Source organism: Mesoplodon mirus, assembly GCF_964341445.2.
Source record: "Mesoplodon mirus genome assembly, chromosome: 2".
In the NCBI taxonomy this organism is placed as follows: Eukaryota; Metazoa; Chordata; class Mammalia; order Artiodactyla; family Ziphiidae; genus Mesoplodon; species Mesoplodon mirus.
The window spans coordinates 210572367-210596680 of record NC_138977.1 but is presented as its reverse complement, the minus strand read 5'-3'; the positions used below and the strand labels follow the sequence as shown (position 1 = coordinate 210596680).

General features: G+C 44.9%; 1 protein-coding gene across 3 annotated transcripts in view; it reads left to right on the top strand.

Annotated features, from left to right (window-relative positions):
- The window catches only part of XPNPEP1 (X-prolyl aminopeptidase 1), a 61208-nt gene that overhangs the window by 5485 nt on the left and 31409 nt on the right, over nt 1-24314 (top strand). For all 3 annotated transcript variants that reach the window (XM_082641526.1, XM_082641527.1, XM_082641525.1), the window contains exons 2-5: nt 2297-2385; nt 7028-7152; nt 19154-19217; nt 20420-20524. In XM_082641526.1, coding sequence (XP_082497652.1) covers nt 2297-2385; nt 7028-7152; nt 19154-19217; nt 20420-20524 — 383 coding nt within the window. The remainder of the gene's footprint in view (nt 1-2296; nt 2386-7027; nt 7153-19153; nt 19218-20419; nt 20525-24314) is intronic.

Sequence of the window (24314 nt, the reverse complement as noted above, 5' to 3'; positions counted from 1 at the left end):
TGAAGATAATGCCATTTGCAGTAGAGATAGTTTTACTTCTTTTTTGCTAATCTGGATGCCTTTTGTTTTAGTTTCTTGCCTTATTGCCCTGGATAGGACCTCCAGCACAATCTTGACTAGAGGTAGCAAGAGTGGACATCTCTATTTTGTTCCTGATCTTAGGGAGAAAGCATTCAGCCTTTTGACATTAAGGTTGATGTTAGCCATGGCTTTTGTAGTAGTCTTGATCAGACTGAGGAACTTCTCCTTTTCTAGTTTGTTGAGTACTTTCATCATGAAGGGGTGTTGGATTTTGTCAAATGCTTTTGCTGTGTCTATTGAGGTGATTTTGTAGTTTTTGTTCTTTATTCTATTGACATTGTGTATTACATTAATTTTTTTTTTTTTTTTTTTTTTTTTGTGGTACGCGGGCCTCTCACTGTTGTGGCCTCTCCCGTTGCGGAGCACAGGCTCCGGACGCGCAGGCTCAGCGGCCATGGCTCATGGGCCCAGCCGCTCAGCGGCATGTGGGATCTTCCCGGGCCGGGGCACGAACCCGTGTCCCCTGCATCGGCAGGCGGACTCTCAACCACTGCGCCACCAGGGAAGCCCGACATTAATTTTTATATGTTGAACCAATCTTGCATACCTGGGATAAATTCCACTTGGTGATGGTGTATGATCCTTTTATATCTTACTGGATTCAGTTTGCTAGTATTTTGTTGAGGATACTTGCATTTGTATTTGTAAGAAATATTTAGGTACCTTACTTTTTTAATGAAAGAATATACGGTTCCCCCAGTAAAGGACACCTCATTCTGTCCAAGGAAATTAAAGTAGCAGCCATCTAAGAGCAGGCCTGGAGTGACTGGTGAAAATGTCTGGCTGTGTGGTGGACTAAGCACATAGAAATGTGGTAAAATTATAACAAAGCTATTTTTAGGTTCACAGCTGAATAAAATCTAAAACCCTTTCTATAGCCAACAATAGGCTCCTTGTTGCCTCTGATCTTGTCTCCTAACCACTTACCTCCCTGTCCCCCAACACACACATCAATACCACACTGGCCTCCTTGCTTTCCTTCAGGTATACCATGCCTTAGGGCCCTTGCACTTGCTGTTCCCCTTTTCTGGAGTGTTCTTCCCCTAGACATCCACATGGCTCCATCCCTCACTTTGTTTTAGGTCTCTGCTAAAATGTCATCTGTTAGTAAAGAGGCCTTGCCTGGCAACCCCATCTAAAATAACCTTTCCTCTTACCTCTCTGACACTGTCTTCCCCTTGCCCTGCTTGACTTTTTTTTCACAGAACACATACTCACTGCCTGATAGACCGTTTTCTTGTGTCTGTTGCCTCTCCGCCTATATCCTCCCCTTCTAGGACCCTCCCGCTTTCCCCTGCCCCACCATGTAAACCTCTTGAGGTCAGAGATGTTGTCTGTTTTGTTCACTGTTGTGTCTAGAATAGGGCCTGGATTATAGAAGATTTTCAGTAATTCAGTAAATATTTGTTGACTGAATGGGCTTGAAAGAAAGAGAAATCCTCAGGTGCCAGAAATGTAGGGGAGCTTAAAGCCTGCATGGCAGCTGGCAAGCTGAGCCTTGAGGGATCATACATGCTGTAGGCCTTCGTAGTCGGCGTCCACGGCACCAGACTCTCCTTGTTTGAGGACAGGACACTTGTATGTAAATCTCCTTGCTAAGAAGTTAAGGTGACAGTTAATCTCAGCAGCAAACAGCAGTGACAGCAGCGCTTGTACAATCCAGGATACGTCCATTCACGTAGATAAAACAGTCTGTGAGTCTCTAAGAAGAAGAATGACCCACCGAGAGGGAGCCGGCAGACCGAGCAAACGTGAGGATTACTATTCCAAGACCTTCTAGTGGAGGGTCTGAAATGAACTTTAAAATAAGGGCCCCAAATAATTAAAGCTAAGAGACGGAATAGAAACCATAGGGAAGGACTATGACACCATGAAGAAAGGACAGGCAAATTTGAAAAAGAACCAAACAGAACTGTACATGTGAAAAATGTAGTCATTGCAAATAAAATATTTTTAGACTAGTTAAATAGGAGATTAGACATAGCTGAAGAGAATTCATGAATTAGAGATTGGGACTGAGAAGGTTTACCTGCCAATGGTGTTGTATCTGCAAGTTTTATCTGAAACTTATTTATTTCATCACTGATACTGGGGTGAGAGTCTTTCTGACTCAGGCAGGAAAACGGCTGAGTCAAGTTGATGTTCCTCTCTGACTAAGCCTTGCCACGTTTACTAAGGTCAAAGTCTGCAATATCCTGTTCTTTCTCTTCCTTAGGGCAAACTACCAGGATTTTCAGCTGAAAAATCTAAGAATAATTGAACCTAACGAGGCGACACACTCAGGAGACCCAGGTGTAGAAACAGGTAATAATTTTGTCTCTTACTGAGATGGAACATCTCAAAAGGATTTTGGGTTCCCTCACCCCAACACCAAGTTGGGAGAGAAGAGAGGGTAAGGGATTAATAATTGATCATGAGTGGGGATGAAGGGATATATATCTGGAAATTAAAAACCATTTTGTCTTTTGGTTTCCCGGGTTGTTGGTTATTGTTTGTATGTGTGTGTGTGTGTGTGTGTGTGTATGTGTGTGTGTGTGTGTGTGTGTAGCTATTTTTCAGTAGAAAGTTAGAGTTATGGTTTTTGCATTTCCTGTTCTTGGGATGGTGGTGATGGTGGTGGTAGTGGTAGAGACAGGTTGTTATTGAAAAAGTCCTATTCTGATTTTTCTAATTTCTAATATAATCCTTTATTGACCACCTTAGAGATTAGCTTTCAGTTTTCATCATAAGACTATGAAATAAGAAACGTTTATGGTGTATTATTGTGCTTAATAAATTAAATGGGCATTCAGGAAAATCTTTTTGGGAAAATTTTCTGGAACCATATCCTCTTCCCAGGGCTGGTTAGTTATATTATTGGGTTGCCAGAAACCTGAATTCTGAAAAGTGGTGTATTTCTATATTTCTGGCCCATGTAAACTGGTGCTTTTCTGTGGACTACCCAGGAGAACTATAGTGTTTCCTTCTAGTTGACTGAAAAAATCAATCCGTGAAGCACATTAGAAACCATAACGGGTCTCTCTTTGGAAGTTCAATGCTGCAACTACATGCAATTTTAGGTCCTTTTTCTTTAAAAATGTAGATGTATCCAACACATTTTGGGCCGTGTTAGGAGGGAGGAGAGGAAGGAATGGGGAAAAGAGGAAGTAGGAAAGGGAAAGGTGATAGAATAATTGAATTTAGAGTTTGAAGAGAACTTACCTTTCTTTTTATTACATTTGAAGAAATAGAGGTTCAGGGAGCTTCAGTTGTCTGAGGTTGTAAATCCCAGCTGGAAACTGGAACCCACTTGTTTCGATTCCTTTGGTCTTAGAATGCTTTAAGAGAGCCTCTGTTATGTTCCCTAGATAATATGATCTAATAGAGCATGCACTTGGTAATTGGATAGAGCTTGGATCCTGGTCCTGATGACCCAGTTGATTTGGGCAAGGATTTAACTCCTGTTTATTTATCTGTAAAATGGGAATAGTGAAATCTCCCTGGGGGGGGATTATTGTGAGAATTAACCACTAATGTATGTAAAGCCCTTGGCCCTCGCTCAGCAGTGGGACAGAGAAACAAACCACCATCTCTAAATGCTGGAAAAGCAGCTTGGCATCTGTGCAAATGTTAAGATGCTGAAATTGGAGTAAACTAGTCCCTTCTCTTCTTATAACAAGGCATGTAGGAATCCCAGCTGGTGCTTCAGATTCAGATTCAAATAATATTTCTTGAGCTTCTACAATGTATCAGATGCTGTGCATGGAGCTTTCACACATGCTGTCATGTTAAATTCTTCTAGCCACCCAGTGAGGTAAATAGGGTGTGCTCTTCATATACTTCCAAGCAGTGAAAAGTCGTCTTCTGTTTGTGATAAAGGCTGAAGGTTTAGGAGCTTATGTCTAAAAGCAGACCCACATATGCAAGAGACTTTCAAATGAGTCATTCTTTTTAAAGCATGATTTAAAAATACCTGGCAATGTATGGGCTAATTTTACATCATGGCCTAGGTTTGTTGTTCTTGGCTCCCCCCTTCCCTGCACATCCTGATTAGCTCTTGGCTGCTTCTAACGTTTCTGAAAAGTAATGGGATATGGAATGAGCAGATGCTATTATACAGCATCTTCTAGGATCCTAGCTTTCTTTCACTGAAGATTCGTTACTGTTATGCTGAGTCTGAAAAGATGATAGACACAAAGTTGTGATATTCATTCAGCCATCTTTGAGTGAGTGTATGCGTATGTTAGGTGCTTGGCTAGATACATGGATTCAGAGATGAAGATGACATGGTCCCTGCCTTAAGGGGAAGCAATATATACACCTAATGCACCATTTATCACATTGCTTTCATAGTTAGTTAATTGTGTATCTACCTCTAGTAATTGAAAACACCACGTTTACTATATGCCAGGCACTGTTTCTAAGTGCTTTGTATATAGTAGCCCATTTAATCCTCATAAAAATTACCCTGTGAGGATCACCAGCCATAATTTTCACCTCCGCCATCTTGACTCAGTAACTGCTGCCATCTCAGTGGCTGGGTCTTATAATTACACCTGCTTTGTCTCCTCCTCAGCTCTAGCTGCTCAGCCATTCAGGCACTTTTAAGGTCTGTTGGCCTTTGGCCTCCTCTCCCTCAGCCGCCTTTGCCCATTGTATCCTCCTCCTTGATAGGTGCTTCCACTGCCACAGCCCATTCGTTGCCTCAGCCACTGCCCCTTATCACATCTTACCTGTTGGTTGTGGTATTGGGAGTTCTTTCATTGGGTCTGATATAGGTGACAAGTGGCTGCATTAGACTCAGGACACTGACCAAATATGAAGGGTATGAAGGATGAGGAAGGAAGGCGCAGGAGAGATGTTAATAGTGATGAGGAGGGCAGGTGGCATTGTGGAGGGAAGTGTGAAGATGCCACTGTAGTGGAGTGAAACTGAGGATGCTGGTGATTCCGGGGAGGCCAGTCAAGAGGAGGCATGTAATGATGAGGCAAGAGATGGTGATGAAGGTCAGAATGTGGTGTTGAGGAGGCTGGTTGTGGTGACCAGGAAGCAGAGGATGTCTTTGACCGGCTCCGTTTTGCCTTTGATGGTTTTCAGTTTGTAATTGAGGATTTTGTGCTTGCCATTAGTTCTGTTGACTTTATTGATGAAGTCAGTAACATAATACTGATCCATACTACAGTCAGGGCTATAAACACCCAGTCGGTGCCATCAAAATCTGCACGTCAGGATGTGCCCAGACAGAAGCCAAATTCTATGAGGAAATCAATGATCTTGAAAGAAAATATACTGGCTACTGTCATATAGTTGCTTTTTAAAATTCCAGATGCTCAGGCTGTACTCCAGACTAATTAAATAAGTTCCCCAGGTAGTTCTCATGTGCCGCCAAGGTTGGAATACTGCTCCAAAGGATGTCTACGTTTTTGCTTGACTTTTAAAAATGTTAGATTGCTCAGAAATATGGCTCGGAAACACAGATTTATTCTGAAGCTCCTGAAAGACGTCATAATAAAGTTTTCAGATGCCGGCAAGCTTATGAGGTCATAATAGGCTTCATTTTGAACCCAGTGGAGGTATTGACATATAAATTTAGGTCAGATTAGATACTTCTGATCCCTCTTTTTCAAGTACATGAGAAATTATAGGCTCAGTAGGTCAGATAAAAGGAAAGGATGCCCCTCTGAAAAGTATTCAAAAGCATCTGTAATGCAGGGATCATGGACATGTTTGAATCATGAATAGGACCATTTCCATTGTCTCTCTCTTTGAGTACTTCTGTCTTTCGGAGACTTCTGAGTGGGAGCCCTGAGGCCAGCAGCTGAAGCTGCCCTTGCAGATTATGAATAAAATGGGGCACTTTTTCAGTGAGTCCCAAGAGTAGTAGTATGGTACCTCATAGGGGAATCTATTGGAGATAACCATAAAGACTGAGGCTTTTATAGCCTAAGGTGCTGGTGATGATGGAGAAGCAGCAGATAAAAATGCTAAAGAAAAAAAACAAAAAAAGGATCTATACCTAGCAGAGTACAAGCCACAGTGAGCCAGAGTGTAAATTCTTGAAGATAACCTGTAGTACAATAGCCTCAACATAAATTACTTACAGCATTGTACATTAGGATGTTTTTGGTTAAGTCAAGTATTTTTTATTTGTTTAAAAAAAGGGTTGGCAAAATCCAAAAGTCTGACAACACCAAATGGTGGCTAGGATGTGGACCAGCAGGAACTTGCATTCATTAATGGTGGGAATGCAAAATGGTACAGCCACTTTAGAAGACATTTTGGTAGTTTCTTACAAAACCAAATATACTCTTACCATATGATCCAGCAATCATGTGCCTTGGTATTTATCCAAAGGAATTGAAAACTTACGTCTACAGAAAAACCTGCAACATGGATGTTTTATTTCTATTCATAATCACCAAAACTTGGGAGCAACCAAGGTGTCCTTCAGTTTGTGAATGAATAAACAAACTGTGGTACATCCAGACCATGGAATATTATTCAGCAATGAAAAGAGATGAACTATTAATCCATGAAGAGACATGGAGGAATCTTAAATGCATATTGCTAAGTGAAAGAAGGCTATCTGAAAAGGCTATATACTGTAAGGTCAACACTGACTTTCTGGAAAAGGCAAAACTACGGAGACAGTAAAAAGATTAGTCATACCAATGGATTGGGGGGAGGGGAAAGAGGGATGAATAGACTGAGCAGAGAGGATTTTTAGGGCAACGAAAACTATTAAACTATTAAATCATAACGATGGATACGTGTCATTATACATTTGTCAAAACCCATAGAGTATGCAGCACCAACAGTGAGCCCTAATGTAAACTGTGGACTTTGGGGGATCATGATGTGTCAATATAGATCATCAGTTATAACAAATGTACCACTCTGGTACTTAACTAGTCATTGGGTGGCGTGGAGCAGTCTGGTTTTGGTACAAACTCTCCTGTTGTTGCAGACAGCAGAATGCCTCCAAAGGTAACTTCGGAGCTGCTTCGGCAGCTGAGACAAGCCATGAGGAACCTGGAGTATGTGACAGAGCCAATCCAGGCCTACATCATCCCGTCGGGAGATGCCCACCAGGTACTGAATGGAGACGGGCTGGTGATGGAACTCGTCAGCCCCTCGTTTCTTTTTTTCCTTTCCCTCAGCCCCAATGTGTTTGTAGGATTCAAGTTGTCAACCCACATCTAAGCATGTTCTCCAGGGCTAAGCACAGGGACCTGTGTCCAGTAGAGTCTCACTGAATGCTTATTGATTTGGCCCTGGCTTCCTTATTTCCAATGTAGATAGCTAGCTTTCCATAAATTGTGGAAGAATTAGGAGATAAATGAACGGGCAGAAGTCTGGACCTTTCTGTTGCTGACGCACTTGACCCCATCTCCTTTGCCACACCACGTCCCCAGCAGAATTGTCTGTCCTGCCTCCCTTCTCCCCATCCACACTGTCCTGTCCCACTGGCACAGCCAGAAGGGCAGCCAGAAATTCATCGTGGATCTCCACTCTAGCAGGTTTTAGGGATGATTCTGTATATTACCCCCATCATCCCCCCAGCCACCACCTTTGGTGGAAGCATTTCAATAAGTGCCCTCTATATCTGAGAACACGAGTGATTTAATTATGGGAGAGCCGGGTTTAGAGAGGTGGAGACTGCATGTGATGGGGCTGAAAAGCAGAGGACGAAAGGATTCTAGGATTTACTTTTTTAGGTCATTGACTCAGCAGGTATTTGGATGCCTACACCATGGTCATGGTGCTGCAGGGTTACAAAGACGAATTTAAATTTGAATTCCTGCCCTCCCCGTGTTTACGGTTTAGTAGAGACCTGAGACGGTATACAAAGTGCTATTCTTCCATAGAGTCATCTACACATATACTTTTTATAGCCTTTGTTTATGTGCACTGCCTTAGGTATGGCACATGACACAAAGATGAGAATGGTCCTGGTCTCAAGAAGCAGACAGTTTAGTATTGGAGTTAAGATATGCATACACATGTCTATATTGCAAGGTGGAATGTGGACGTGCCATCAAGAAAACCTGGGCAGAGGGCTGTGGATGTTTGAGGGTGAGAGGGGAGGGTGATGGAAGGCTTCATGGGCAGGGGAGGCATGTGAACTTGGCCTTGAAGGACGCATAGAGTTGGGTAAATAGAGAAGGGGGAAGGGATTCTAGATAGAAGGATTAGTAGGAGCAAAGGCAGAGAAGCAGGGAAGCTTAGAGTGCTTTTCAGAAACAAGGTGGTAAGTTCCTCTGGCAAAAGCCTAAGGAAGTAAAAAGCAATAGTCAGAAATACTGGTGTTCTAGAATTCTTTAGTTGCAGGCAATAGAAACCACCTTGAAGTACTTTGAGCAATAAAAATGCTGTTTTATAAGGATTTAGGAGCAGGGCCACTGTACTGGCACAACTCCAGGTTGTGAATGGTACTCTGGAGTTGTGCCTCAGGTAGGATGTCCCGTGGAACCTGAGGGCAAGGTGCAGCTGGCCCTCTAGGAGGACTGGAATGGGAGGGGTTTCAGCTCTTGCTGCAGATAAGTTTCTTTCTGTCTCAGGCAACAAGGTAGATAGTGAATAGATGGCCACCCCACAGTTTCTGCATATATATCTCTTTATCTGTTACTTTCAAGATACCAGATTGAGCCAGAACCTTAATTCCAAATCCCGAGTCCTGGGTGAGAACTTGATTGGTGTAGTAGCTTGGTGTTTACCCTTGGTCACTGTGAGTGTATAAGTACGTATGTGTGCGTGCGTGCTTGCTCACGTGAGAGCACGTGTGTCACTGACATGACTGATGAGGGTCTGCCATGATGGAGGGGGTGACAGATAAGGGTGTTACTGTAAGCTGAAGCAAAGTTCCCAAAAGAGGTCTACTCTAGCTGACCTCCTTTCTGCCCCTCCTCCAACGGTGGCAAACCATATGGTCATGACAATATCAAGCCAGTGTTAACCTGGGGACAGCATCAAGATTGGACCCCTGCTTGGAGGCACAGGAGATTTCCTGGCCTCAGGAGCAAATGAAGGGCTGAAATGAATAACCAAAGGGATTGGATGATTTGAGGCAATGGCATGACATTCAGGATATTTTGATGTTTAGAACAGAGTTTCCCAAACCATATTTTACAGCATTCCTGTTGTGTTTTGTAAGCTGTTCTGCAAAAATGTAGTCAGGGGTCAAGAAAATAGTGAAATGAGCTGAACAGTTTCTTTTTTTTTTATTGTGGTAAAAAAAACTTAACATTTAACCATTTTTCACACCCCTGTACAATGCATCAGTGTTAACTGTGTGCACATAATTGTACAGCAGATCTCTAGAACTTTTTCATCTTGCAAACCTGAAACTACAGCCACTGAACACCTCTCCCTGTCCCCGCCAACTGCCATCCTACTTTCTAAGAATTTGACCACCTTAGGTGCCTCATCTAAGTGGAATCATGCAGTATTGTCTTTTGGTAACTGGCTTAATTTCACTTAGTGTAATGTCCTCAAGGTTCATCCATGTTGTAGCTTATGATGGGATTTCCTTCTTTTTTAAGGCTAAATAATAATCCATTGTATGCATATACTACATTTTCTTTATTCATTTGTTTATGAACATTCAGGTTGCTTCCACCTCTTGGCTCTTGTGAATAATGCTGCACTGAACATGGATCTGTAAATGTCTCTTTGAAATCTTGTTCAATTCTTTTGGATATATACCTGAAGTGGGATTGCTGGATCCTATAGTAATTCTATTTTTAATTTTTTCAGGAACCTCCATACTGTTTCCCACGGTGGCCATGCCATTTTACATTTACCCCAACAGTGCACAAGAATTCCAATTTCTTTACATCCTTGCCGACACTTGTTATTTCTTTTTTTTGATGGTGGTGTCCTAATGGATATGAGGTAATATCTCGTGTTTTTGACTTGTATTTCCCTGATGATTAGTGATGTTGAGCATCTTTTCATATGCTTGTTGGCCATTTGTGTATCTTCTTTGGAGAAGTGTCTATTCAAGTCCTTTGCCCATTTGAACAGTTTCTTAACTGTAGGATTTCTCAGGGCCTTTAATATATGAGTGTGCACTGTACAACTCTAAGGAACAGATGAAGTATTCAGCACTTTTCAGATTTAAATGTCCATGGAATTTCCACAGTCATCTCAGGAGTGGGGTAGGGGACTCTGTTCCATGGACTTCCTTAGTCTGTTGATCTTCAGTAGCACTTTTTGTACCACAGTGGGTTTGAACTTGCTCCTTGAAGACGTGAGAGGAAGGGGAGGTGTAAAGAGGAGAGGCCCCTGAAGATGAGGGTTTGGCAAGTGGAAGTGGTTGAAGGGGTGAAGGGGGAGGTGGGAGAACAATGTGTAAGTGTAGGAGAAACAGCAGATCAGGCCGGAAAGGGGCTGTTGGCACGTGAGAAAGCCGAGGTGGCCGTGTACTGTAATGTTAAATTTAGTAGGCGGGGTAGGTAAGGAGAGACTGGTGGCGTTTAGGGTGGGGCTTTGGTAACACAATTCTTCCATTCACTTCTGTTCTCTAGATGAACAAGGTTCACCAACTTCATAGGAACCAAAGTTTCATCTTGACTAAGGGCTGGATGAGTCGGTAGGGTAGCCAACATAGCTTGGACCTGAGGAGGTGTAAGTAGCAGAGGAACTGGGCATCCCACCATTTAAGAAGGGCAGACCTTGGCCTTGTCTTCAAGGAACTCCTTTTTTCTTCTCCTGCCTGGGTACCTCTGATGGGCTCTTCCTTGCCTCCTGTCAGGCCCAGGCTTCAGCCTTTGGACTTGGGCTTCCTGTCACGTGGATTCTCTGCTGGATTCACCAGTGGTGTTTTTCATTCTCTGCCTTTCAACTGATTGGATGCAGCCCATGTGTATCGGTGAGGGCGATCTTTATTGGGTCTACCAATAAAAATGTTAATCTTTTCCAGAAACAACCTCACAGACACACCGAGAAATAATGTTTTACCAGCTGGCTATCTGGGAATCCCTTAGCAAGTCAAGTTGACACATAACATTAACCCTCAGAGCACTAGCACACTGTTGTCCGAAACTGCGTCTCTCCTTTGAAAGGGTCTCACAGGCTGTCGTGGAGCAGCAGCCAAACTCCTACTAGTTCTGCTTTATTTATGAACCTTCACCTCCAGGTGAGGCCTCATTGTATGGAAAGATTTGACCTGTGAGTATTACTTGCAGTAACCTTTGAAGGTTTCCAGTTAAGGGTGTGCTGGAAGCTTTGTAGTGTTGGTATTTTAGTTTCAGTTTTCTTTTGCCTGGAGTTAGGATAAAATCTGTGTTTACTGGTAGGGGACGTTCTTGTAGCCAAGCCAAGTTTATCTTGATGTTCTTGGTCCTGGGTGCTGTTCCTGAGCCAACTTTTTTTGGTATCATAATGCTGGTTTTTGGTCTAATACCCTGATGGATTTTTAAAAATTCTGTCTTTGACATTAGGTGTGACCTAATAGACCCAAAGCAATTTCTTATTCAGCTTTGGGAATGGCAGCGACACTGGCCAAACCCCAGTGATGTTCCAGGTTTTCCCTCAGTGTTTCACCTCCTGCTAATGGATCTGGAATATCAGAATTGGATGGCTCCTCCCTAAATGAGGAAGTTGAAGCTCTAATCCTGGAAAAATGTGTTTTCCAGCAACATCCTGAAAACACAAAAAGTTAAGCCTGCTTGATATGAGCTGTCACTTTTATTGCAGAAGTCCTATTTGTTTAGGCTTCACAAAGTTACATTCTTGTACTCTTGCTGTCCTCTTCTCTCTCACCTCCCTCCCCACTACCCCCTCCCCCTTTTTCTTTTATAATCTTTGGTTATCATTTCTATTGCTGTAGCTTAGCCATCTGCCTTACAAGGCGGGAGAAGTTGTGTTTTGCTTGTCTGGTGCATATTTCCTGGCTACCATATCAGGGCTAAGTATTGGGACAAATGTAAAAGGCAAGCAGTTAGCATATAGGTAAGCGTATGGGCTCTAGAAACTGTCTGGGTTCAGGTGGCAGATTTGCCGCTTAACTAAGCTGCTTGACCCCAAGTAAGTTACCTCAAACTCCTAAGTGTCAGGTAAACTCTCTGCATCTCAGTTTCCCCGCCAGCAAAAATGGGACAGTGACGTATCTATCTCTTAGGGCTGTTGTTAGGATCAAATGAGTTAATAGATATAAATGCTTAAAGTATGTCTGTCACCTAATAAGTCTCATTATATTAGCTGCTATTTCTGTTGTTGTTATTATTACTATTATAGAAATACATGAGGGAAAATATTCCCTTAAAGAGGTTAAAGAGTAGATAGCCCCAGTCACAAATCTAACACAAAATGCGACTAGTAAATGTCATAGGAAAGAACTTAATCAGCACTGTCCAGTAGAAATATATGAGGCACGTATGTAGTTTTAACTATTCTAATAGCCATAATAAAAAAAAAAAAGTAAAAAGAAACAGTGAAATTATTTTTAATAATACATTTTTTTTTTTTTTTTGCGGTACGCAGGCCTCTCACTGTTGTGGCCTCTCCCGTTGTGGAGCGCAGGCTCCGGATGCGCAGGCTCAGCGGCCATGGCTCACGGGCCTAGCCGCTCTGCGGCATGTGGGATCTTACCGGACCGGGGCACGAACCCTTGTCCCTTGCATCAGCAGGTGGAGTCCCAACCACTGCGCCACCAGGGAAGCCCAATAATATATTTTATTTACCCCAGTATGTCCAAAATATTATCATTTCATCACATCATCAGTATTAAAAATCGTTAATGAGATAGTTTACATTTCTTTTTTTATACTGAGTCTTCAATTCTGGTATGTATTTCATTACAAAACATCTCAAGTTGAATGTGGAATGTTTGTTGGAAATATTTGATCTGTATTTAGATTTCATAAAATTTACAGTTGAAGAAGTGGCCTTACATACCAGAGTTGTTCTAAACATATTTAAAAAGTTTTGTAATAACTGAGCCTTGAGCATCAGTTTTAAAATTTATATTTAAATTAGTTGAAATAAAATCAGACATTTAGTTTCTCAGTCACATTGGCCACATTTCAAGTGCTTGGTAGCTACATGTGTCTGGTGGCTACTCTAATGCTAAGCGCAGATTTAAAGTGTGGACTGAACTCATAGGTGAAAGGGAATATTTTAAGCTGGCAGGGTCAAGGAAGGCTTCATGATGGAAATGTATTTAAATTGGAATGTGAACAGGTAGAATTTGGGTGCTTATAGGTAGAGAGGTGCAAGAAATACCATGGGCAAATCCATGGAAGTAGGAGAACATGAATAATGATAACCCTAAAGAAGAAAGAATAATAGGGTCTGGTCAAGGCCACTCAGGAGCCACCAGAGTCAGGAGTTTAGGTTTCTGTTAGACAGCAGGGACCCACTGAAGGTCTTTGAATAAGAGAGTGACCCGATCAGTCAACGGGAGCAGTGTTCAGCGTGGATTGGAGAAGGGAGACACTGGGAACTGAGAAGCTTGTTCCGAGGCCAGTGCAGGATCCCAGAGTCGGGGTACAGAGAGCCTGGATTTGGGTGCTGGACTTAGGAGCAGAGAAGAAGGGAAGGATTTGGAGGAGAAGCGGTAGATAGATTGAGCGAGGACCTTGCAGGCAGGTGACCGAGGGTACTGGGAAGTTTGGAAGCTGAGAGGGTTTGTGGCGCCATCCACAGAAAGAAGTGAGAAGCCCCACGTTCCTTGTTTCAGTTCCTGTGGAGAGCAGGGCCCTCGCTGGGCTGACTGTTAAGTGGGACTCTGGGTCCTTGCCAGGACTGTGAGGACAGGGAGGAAGTGCTGGCTTTGTGTGTGACCTGCCGCAGGAGCCTCCTCCCTCAGTAATAGAGAGGCTGCTGTGCTCTGGGGCTCTTGTTCCTGTTTCGTTTCAGGCTGGATTCAGGGTTGATGGAATTTCTCCTACGGGTTGGGGAGGGAGGGTGTTAGTGTACTTTGTGTACTTTCCAAAGCACAAACACACACACCCACACACTGTTGCATGCTGGAGACAACACGCACCCCGGATATGTAATTGTGCGAGGACTTGGCGCTCCAGGGGTCTGCTCCTCTCTGTCCTTTTCCACTCTAAGGGTTTTTTTCTTTTAAACTCAGAACAACGGTTGTAGTATTAATGAGTTTGGGCCCGGGGGGACTTTTTCAGCGAGGAAGTGTCCATTCTCTCTTGTAATCTGGGTGTTTTCTTGTACCTTCTAAGCCAAATGTTGGGATTTGCAGGCACGACTGGCCCCAAACCAGGAGAATCATTGGCTGGGGCCAGAACTGCCCTGGCCCCACCTTTGAGAAATCCGAACTCTTCATCCTCCCCTTCTGTGAGGCCCCTCGTCTGCTTTTGGGCTCGGCTTAGTCCACAGATCCCATCCTTGTGGGAGCGGCTCCGCCACCTTGAGCTTTTGGCTGTGTTTATGGTTCCTCCGTCTGGAAGACATGACTCCGATTTTCCGAAACTCTTTTTGATGCTACTCCCATTCCTCCAGGAGCTGGCTTCCTGTTTTTATTTCTTAAACAGGCTTTCTCCTGGGGTGGAGGTAGTGATTTTTATCCCGGAGTGATTTTCTTCACCGTATTAATTAGAGTAACGCTAGCTGTGGTAACACGTCTCAAAGTTTCAGTGACTCTGTATTGCAGAGCCTTATTTCTTGTTCATGTAGCAGTCCAGAGTGTGTGTTCCTGGTTGGTGGCTGACTTTCTTCCACTAGGAAGAAGAGTGATTCAGGGATCCAGGCACTTTCCATCCTGATGCCACCGTTCCAGCTGGCGGAAGGGAAGGAGTATGGAGAGGGTGCGTCCATCTTTAACTGCCCTGACTCAGATATCACTTCCCACCCACTTTCCGTTGGTGAGAACTAGTCATGTGATCCCGCCTAGATGCAAGGGGGCCTGGGAAGTGAAGACCTGGATGGGAAACCAACCGCTCTTCAGTGACTTTACAGTAAGGAAAGGGTGTGAATTTTTGGGCAGCTATCTGTTTTTCCCACATACCTTGACTTGGTTTCATTTAAGAGACAAGAAAGCCAGTAAGTGGGGGAGCCAGGCTTGAACATAGGTTTGATTCCTGCATGTAGGAGACATCTGTCATGTGGTTGATGAAGGTAGAGGTGAACGGGGGGCAGTTGCTTGGCAGTGTGGCAAAGGCATGGGCTTTTGGAAGTCAGACCTGAGATCAGATCTCAGCTCTGCCATTTAGAGCAGTGGTGTCTTGGTTGCAGGGTGGTGGTAAGTAAGTAATTTACTTCTCTGAGCTGCCGATTCGTCTTCTTCTTCTTCTTCTTTTTTTAATCCGTAAATGGGAAGGATGCTACCTTCCAGAGCTGCTGTTGGGGTTAGAATTAGGGGAAATGAAGATAGTTATTGGCAAGTAGTCAGTCCTAGCCAGTATTATTTGTTATCATCACCCAGGTGGGGAGCATGGATAAGTGCCATTATGGATGGTTTGGTAAAATTCAGAGGTGTGGGAGATCTCTGAAAGCTGGATGGGTCAGAAAGCTTTGTGGAAGAGGGCATGTTTGAGCTGGATTTTGAGACATGGCTGAGGCTTTTTTTTTTCTGTAGTTTACTGATATGCTTTATTTGGCTGTGTGTTATTTAAATTGTTTGAATTAGATGCCAACGTTTAAAAATTGAGTGACCTCTCACGAACATACATATATTTAGCTTTTCCTGAAATATTGAAGGTTGGCAACACGTGGTTCACATTCCAGCATGACAGGAATCAGAGCTGAGTGGGAGCTGCTCTCTCTAGAAGAGACAGCCTCTTGTCCTGCTTTACTCATTTAGTTTACCTGCCTGTACCCTAGGGCTTTTGAGTTTGAAACCCCAGTTACAATCCCTTCTGGCCTTTTTCCTGTTGGATAAAGCATTAGTTTCCTGTTGCTGCTGTGACAAACTTAGTGTCTTACAACCACACAAATTTATTATCTTACGGTTCTGGAGGGCTGGAGCCTGCAGTGGTCAGCAGGGCTAAAGTGACTTCTGGAGGCTCTGGGGAGAATCCATTTCCTTGTCTTTTCCGGTTTCTAGAGGGCACCTGCATTTCTTGGCTTGTAGCCCTTTCTCTGTCTTCAAAGAGGTGGCTGAGGTCTTAACTACGGAGAAAGGTTCATCTCTCCTCCTGCTGTTCCTTTATTCTGCAAGTATTGGTTGCGGGCCTAGTGTGTGTCACCTGTGCCCTGTACAGGGACAGTGACAAACAAGACAGACAAACACCCTGATCTCATGGGACTTACATTCTGGGGAGCAGGACAATAACAGTGTAAAAGAGTCATTAAGAAGAGAAACATCTAGAAAAATGCACTGTACAGAGAGGTAGAAGAGGCTGAGTGGCTACTGTAGCTGGATAGTCTAGGCAAGCCTCTCTGGGGAGGTGACATCTGACCTGAAATATAATGATGGGAAGGAGCCTGCCATGCTATGACCAGAGGGAGACTTTTATAGGCACAAGGAAAAGCATGTGCAAAGGCCTTGAAGCAGGAATGAGATTGGCAAGCCCAAGGAGCAGAAAGCAGGCGGTGTGGCTGGAGCACTGTGAGTGGGAGGGCTGTGGGAGGAGAGCAGGGCCGGACCAGGCTATGCCTTGGGGACTGGCCTGGGGTTTGGATTCTATCCTAAGTGTGATGGGAAGTCACTGGAGGATTTTAAGCTGGATGCTAACATGATATATACACATTTTGAAAAGCTCACTCTGAGTGTGTGTGAAGAGTGGATTGTAGGGACAGTGGTCCAGGTAGAGATGGGGGAGGCTTGGACGGGGACAATTAGAGATGGAGAGAAATGGACAGTTCTGGAGAAAAAAGCCAATGGCTGTGTTTCTTTGCGGCTTTTTCCTAGTATGCCAAGACTTTGGCTTGTTTTAGGCCTTTTGCTGTTCTCTAGGGAGAATGTTCCCGGGCTTTTCCAGCTTCATGGCTGGGGGAAGAGTGGGAGGCCCGGGCCCAGTGCTTGTCTGGCCTCTGCTTAGCCTGTTGATGTGGAGGTGACAGCTTTGGTCAGTGATGTCTTTCTGGCATGTTGACCACTTAGGTCATGTCTAGACGTTCTTGCTCCACCCTCATCTCGATCCCAAACCAAACACATCCACCTGCTGTTAATTCCATCTCCCTTTGGAGAAACTCTTCTCCTGCCTTTGCTGAGAGGCAGCTCCAGGTAACCCCTGTGGGGACGTGAGCCTCGGCCCCGGCTTCCCCAGGTAGGGGTGGGGCACTCCTCGAGAGCTGTGTCCCTGCGTGCCAGAGCCCAACCAGGCCGAGCCCGTCCCCTGCCTCCCCACTGTGCGTCGGGTGGGAGAGCACCCAGCCAGGGGGACCTCCTTGTTGGTCCAGAGTGCCCCCTCTGTATTTTCCCCATTGTGTACTCTGATTTTTAGCACAAGGTTTTTTTTTGTTAACTGAGTTTTCCCAGCCTCTTAGCTGCTTTTTCACCACTCAGGAGGAAGAGATTAATATCGTCTCTTCTGTTGCATATACGCAGCACTCCCAGGTTTCTGGTGAGTTGTTTTGAACATTCACTTACTGTTCCTCACAACAGAACTAGGAGAAGGGTAGGAACAGACTCTCCCCCATTTTGGCCTTTTTTTTTTCAGTCTTGCACCATTAATTCCTGGGTCAGTAAACAAGGGGAGGGCTCTACAGTTCATAAGTGATGCTGGAGGCCACTTCTTTTTATGTCCTTAGTGCTGTCTGGTCAATGTTCCCTTGTGTTTTCGGGATCAAACATTTGCTTGCCATTGCGTTCAGCAATCTGAAATGACCCGTTGTAGAAATGAGGAACTGAGGCTGAGAGAGGTGAGGAGACTCGTTGCAGACCATGTAGCTGGGCCTGCTAGAGGGCAGGTGCGACCCAGAGCTCTCAGAGCTCCTTCATCCTGCCATCATGATTCTTTCTGCTGACCCTTCCAGCACCTCTGTGGGTCATGGTCTTGTGACTGGTCTGAGGCTGCGATTGTGGCTGCCTTGGTGAAAGGGGCAGCTCTCATCCACATGGCAGGACTAGAACCTGGGAGCCGTTTTCCCCTACATCGTGTTGACTGTCCCAAAATGCCTTGGGGTCCAGCCAGCAGCCCCCTTCTCTATCCTAAGCATTCTTAACCCTGCCAAGTCCTTTAGCTCCGGATAAACCTGCTTAACAGGAGAAGGAGCAGTGGCTCTGGTCTCAAGTAGACCAGATCCTGTCCCTGCTATTGACGTGTTAGTTACTTAAAGATTCTGTGTTTGAACCTCAGTTTTCTCATTTGCAATTGGTCTTATCCTGGAGAGTTATTTTGAGGATGGGATACGATGTGTTTTATGGGGGCAGCATGACACAGGGCTTCAGAGTTGAGGCTCTGAAACCGCCCAGGTTCAAATCCTGCCTCTGCTACTTATTAGCTGTGTGACTTTGGACAAGTTACTTGACTCTCTGTGCCCCACTGGCTATTACCAGAAGTTACACAATGTGGCCTTGTACCCTTTCCCCAGGAATGGGAACCTCTTACCTTCTTAGCCCTAATCCCATTCCATTCAGAGGCAAGGGATTATCTGCTGGGAAGGACCTGGATTTGAACATGATGTTTTATTTTGCTGAAGCCTCCTGGGTTAGAGGAAGCATTTCCCTTTGTTCCCTAACAGGAAGGGACAGGGTCTGCGTGGGAGAGATTGGTGACACTGCCTTGGATGGGGGATACAAACAGGAAGTTCAGAAATAAGCTGATATCTAAAGAGACTTAAGTTCGAGAATTATTGGCACATAAAACAGAAATTCGGGCTTTTGAGAAAAATAACAGATGCCTAAATGTCAGTGGCAAGGAAGGGAGAAGGCTATTGGTTTTTTTTTTTGAGTAACATCTCCGTGAGGAAAGAGCAGTTTTGATCTGTTTCTCTTGACTTGCTTTGTTCTCCAGATGAAAAAATTGAGATTAAAGGGAACAGCCCTTTAGCCTGTAATTAAATAGGGTCTTCTGTAGTGTGCGCTAATTTAAAAAAAAAAAGTTCAGCTTGCCTTTTCAGCTAGATTGGCAGTTCCTTGAAGGCAGGTGCCCAGCTTTTGCCAGCCTTTGCAGTCCTGCTGGGCTGAGCAGGAGTCGGCATGTGACTGATCAAGGTCCAATTCCTTGTCCTTTTTGTTTTCCAGAGCGAGTACATTGCTCCGTGTGATTGTCGGCGGGCCTTTGTCTCTGGATTTGATGGCTCTGCAGGTGAGTTTCTAAATTCTCTCTTTGTTCTTTTGGTACTTTTGTTTGCCTCTCAAAAATAGCTAGACCCAGTTTCAGCCTGTGATATAGAACCAAAAAAAAAAAAAATGCAAACCAGACGTCCCCACTGAGCCTCTGCAGAGGGGATGTGGTCCCGGCATCCCCAGCTCCTAAGCTTACATTTTAGTGTCTCTTTTCTCTATGCCTTTGCTTTTCAAATCTTAAAAAAAGTTGCATAAAAAATATTTTTGAACTTTTTATTAACTGTGCCATACATACAGAAAAGTGTATCAATTAACCTGAATACCCCTGTGTAACTAGCACTCCAAATAAGAAGTGGGACACTAGCAGCATCCTTAAAAACCCTCTCCTTAGCCTATTGGTCCTGTGTAATTGTCTAAGCGCTTGACTTTTGGTTTCTCTGTTTTCAGTTTCAGCTTAAATAACAAAGATGAATGTTGAGCTACATTGTTGCCCTGCCCTAACTTTCCCAAAGCTGTTGTGCCCTTGAGTTTTAGGATGGGTTCCCCGCTTCAGACTCCCATCCTTCAAGCTGCTAGACTTGGTGGGAGCCCCTCTCCTCGCAGTTAGCGCACTGCTTCCATTGATGTAAAAGGCACTTTAGGATTGGTTTTGGCTGACACCTCTGCTGAAAGCCCTGAGTTCTGCTGGGCCTGTGGGAACTGAGGGCAGATAGAGGTGGGAGGCGTAAACTCCCGGCTGGTGACCAACTGCTGCATCACAGTGAACACTGACAGCATCCAGGTGGTCTCTCTTGGGGAAGGTGAAACACCTCCTTTAGGGTGTCTGGTGGGGCAGATGGCTGTGATCACTGAGCAGATCCACCACTATCTTGTTAATTACGAGACCCTTGTGGCCGCAGGTCCACAGACCTCTTTCTACTGGCCATGACTCATGCCGTACAAGTGGGGTCCTTTCTGTGCAGGGACCAATACCCAGGCTGACTCAGGACTGTTTCTCTCAGAGCTTGGCCCACAGCTGGTTTTCAGTGGTATCATCTTCTCTTGCCTGGAGGGTCTCTTGGAGTTAAAGGCCCCGCTGCCCCACCAGAGGCCCCACCGGAGCGGTGGTGAGGCCACACGGGATCTGGTGCCCCTTACCGTGCTTGCCTGCCTGCTGCCGTTTTGTGCAGCTTCTAGGTGGTGCTCAGAAACCTTTCTCATCTCTTTGCTCCCCTGCTGTAGGCACAGCCATCGTCACAGAAGAACATGCGGCCATGTGGACTGATGGGCGCTACTTCCTCCAGGCTGCCAAGCAGATGGACAGCAACTGGACGCTCATGAAGATGGGTGCGTAGAGGCACAGCCACCTCACCTTTAGTTGGCCAGCTCTGGCAGGGGACCCTAGGGCTCCTCAGGGCTTCTGGATCTTACCCCTTCTATGGGGCCACGGGCCCCTTTTAGAATCCAAGGTGTCTTAGTCTGCTCAGGCTACCAAAACAAAATACCATAGACTGGGTGGCTTAAGCAACAGAAATTTACTTTTTCATTTCTGGTGGCTGGAGGTCTGAAATCAGGGTGTATTGTGGTCAGGTTCTGGTGAGAGCTCTCTTCCTGGCGTGCAGACAGCCTCCTTCTCACTGTATCCTTACATGGCTATCTCTCTCTGTTCCTCTGCTTAGAAGGCCACCAGTCCTCCTGGGTTAGAATTCTACCTTATGACTTCGTTTAACCTTCATTACCTCCTAAACCCCCTGTCTCCAAATATAGTTACATTCAATGTATGAATTTTGAGGGGACACAGTCCAGTTCATGGCACAAGGAAAACCAAGAAAATGACGTGCTGATATACACATACCATTACGCGCTCAATTTTGGAAGATCCTGGTTCAGGATACTCATTTCAGTGAAGAGAAACTGAGGGCCAGAGAGGACAGTTGCTTTGCTGCAGCTCACATAGCTTGCTGTGCATTTGATTCATGCACTGGGGCCTTTCCATTGCTCCTTGCTGCCTCATGATTCAAAGTGAGATAAAGGTAAGGGGCCACTGGCAACTGAAGCTAGGAAGCTCTCCCTCTGAGGATCCTGACTTGGTTCTGGCAGCTCAGCCATAGGGCAAGAGCATGGGTCTGGAACTTTCCTGGGCAAGTTGCTTCACCTTCAGTGCTTCAGTTTCCTCATATGTAAGGTGGAATAGTAATAGTAAGTACCACATAAAATGGTGAGGGTTAAAGAAATAATATATGGGAAGCATAGAGCTCAGTGTTTATTGGATAATAATTGTGTGTGTGTGTGTGTGTACACTCTTGTTTTTTCATTTAATTTTGTGCTGTATGTTTCCTTGTCACTATAATAGTCTTTTGAAACATGATTTTAGTGGTTGTACAAAGGTCTCTCTGCTGAATTTTCAACTTGGACAATAGAAGGAGGGAAAAGGGGCTACCAGGGCTGAGTGAGGAAGAGAAGATGAGGCCAAATCCCTGATATTTCTTCTTTGTAGTTGGAAGTAACGAGGAAATCAGGTTGTTACCAGACTCGTGGTTCACAGAACAGAGGGCTGTTGACACTGAGTTGAGTCGAGTTGACTCCAAGATCCAAGCAGTTAGCCTACTGAGGTTGTGTGTGTGTGTGTGTGTATGTGTGTGTGTATGTGTGTGTGTGTGTGTGTGTGTATGTATGTGTGTTTCACATACTCTCCACATATATGTGTTGTTTGTCTTAGGGAGGGAGGAATTAGGAACGTTTTTATCCTGGCAGTGGATTTATTTTAAATTTCCGTTTCTCAAAAGTCTTTTTAAAAATATAGAAACATCAGGGCTTCCCTGGTGGTGCAGTGGTTGAGAGTCCGCCTGCCGATGCAGGGGACACGGGTTCGTGCCCCGGTCCGGGAGGATCCCACATGCCGCGGAGCGGCTGGGCCCGTGAGCCATGGCCGCTGAGCCTGTGCGTCCAGAGCCTGTGCTCCGCAACGGGAGAGGCCACAGCAGTGAGAGGCCCGCGTACCGCAAAAAAAAAAAAAAAAAAAAAAAAATATATATATATATATAGACATCAAAGCTACAGGTGGTTGCCCCAGTTGTTCTCCCTCTTCTCTCTCTCTCTCTCTCTCTCTCACACACACACACACACACACACACACACACGCACACACACACACACATACACAGAGGCACTTGGGGTTGTAGGGCCATTATAAATGGATAGGCCACTAGGCCTTTAAACTTTTTGATTACATGCCTCTGTTGACGGTATATGCACCCAGTCCATCTGTATTTCAAATACAAGCAAAGATATTAATATCTTATTTTTTAAGAAAAATTACAAATAGAAGTCCTAATACTTTTTGCTTGTACCCCAGTGGATCATTCAGTGTGCCTCTGGGGTGTGGGTATCTCTCTTTGGGGCCTAAACTCCAGCTGTTAGATAAGTCAGCGCTTTGGGGGTCAGAGTGTCAGAGGAGTGAATACTGTCTGCCTGTCCTCTAGAACAGCCCCAGCAGATGAGTCCTTCTCCCTTCCAAGCCCCTCTCTAGTTTCTGCCCTAAGCCCACCTCCTCACTGTCTCTCCTGTGTAGGGAGATTCTGGTGGGTGTAGTTGGGGAGTGGTTCATCCCTGGGATTTTTGCCAAACATCTGTCTTCTAGGAGATGATATGACTTCATCCTGTGAAAGTTATACTAGAGGCATTAAAGAAACTTTGTTAGTGAGTGGCTTGTTTAGCGGTTTGAAAAAAATAGGAAAGAATCAAATAGCAAAATAACAGCTCAGTGCCAGCTTCTAGGCAGTTTTTTAGAACAGATTCATGAGCTCATTTCTTTTTCTTTTTTTAAAAAATATTTATTTATTTGTTTGCTTTTTTTGGCTGCATTGGGTCTTAGTTGCGGCACGCGGGCTCTTTGCTGCGGCATGCGGGCTCTTTGTTGCAGCGTGCGGGCTTCTCTAGTTGTGGCGCTCAGGCTCCAAAGCGTGTGGGCTCTGTAGTTTGCGGCACACAGTTTCTCTAGTTGAGGCGTGCGGGCTTGGTGGTTGTGGCGCTTGGGCTTAGTTGGCATCGAGGTGGTTGAGGCACGTGGGATCTTAGTTCCCAGACCAGGGATCGAACCCACGTCCCCTGCATTGGAAGGCGGATTCTTAACCACTGGACCACCAGGGAAGTCCCATGAGCTCATTTCTTTACAAACCTTTGAACTTCCCTTCTGTAGTTATGTGTTTTTCAGTACTCGCTAGGGAGAATAGTAAAACAGTACTATTTCAGAATATGTGAACTCTCACTCTTAATATTTTACCAAAATGTTAGTTGTTCAGCAAAAATTTGATGAAAAAAGTATACATCTGAAACATACAGGATATTGGGTCGAATTAAAGAAAAACGGGGATATAAAAATAACTTTAGTTACTTTTTTTTTTTTTTTTTGCGGTAGGCGGGCCTCTCACTGTTGTGGCCTCTCCCGTTGCGGAGCACAGGCTCCGGACGCGCAGGCCCAGCGGCCATGGCTCACGGGCCCAGCCGCTCCGCGGCATATGGGATCCTCCCAGACCGGGGCACGAACCCGTATCCCCTGCATCGGCAGGTGGACTCTCAACCACTGAGCCACCAGGGAGGCCCTTTAGTTCCTTTTTTGAAGCTTATTTGGTGTCCTATGACTGTTTGCTCTTGGTAGTTGGGAAGCCCAGGGAGCCAGTTAAAGACACGATGTTGGGTTCCTGTGTGTCCCTCTTACAGTCTTTGGATATGTTTCTCTGCTGCCAGCCAGGCCTGGTTGTCTGGCGGCGGCCTTCACTCTGCAATGCTGCCCTACAGATAAGGGGAGTGCACTGTGGTGTGTGTTCCCCTTAGCTGGTGTGCGATGTAAGGGAGGCTCCCAGCTCCAGCCTTCACCATATCACCACCCACCCTCTCATCAGTGGTAAAGTGACCGAAGGCTGATACAAGACGACCTTCACGATGACACCATGTACCTGTATTGCAGCGATTCCTGGGATGCCTTTTACCAGGGGTCTAATGAAAATCTTGTTTCTTTTTTTTTTTGTCTCACCCATTCCCTATATACCATCTTACTTTAAGTTTTCCTTTTATAGCATCTTGCACTTTTCATAGCCTTCCAGGATTAAGGGAAGTTCAGATTTTCCAAGTGCTGTCA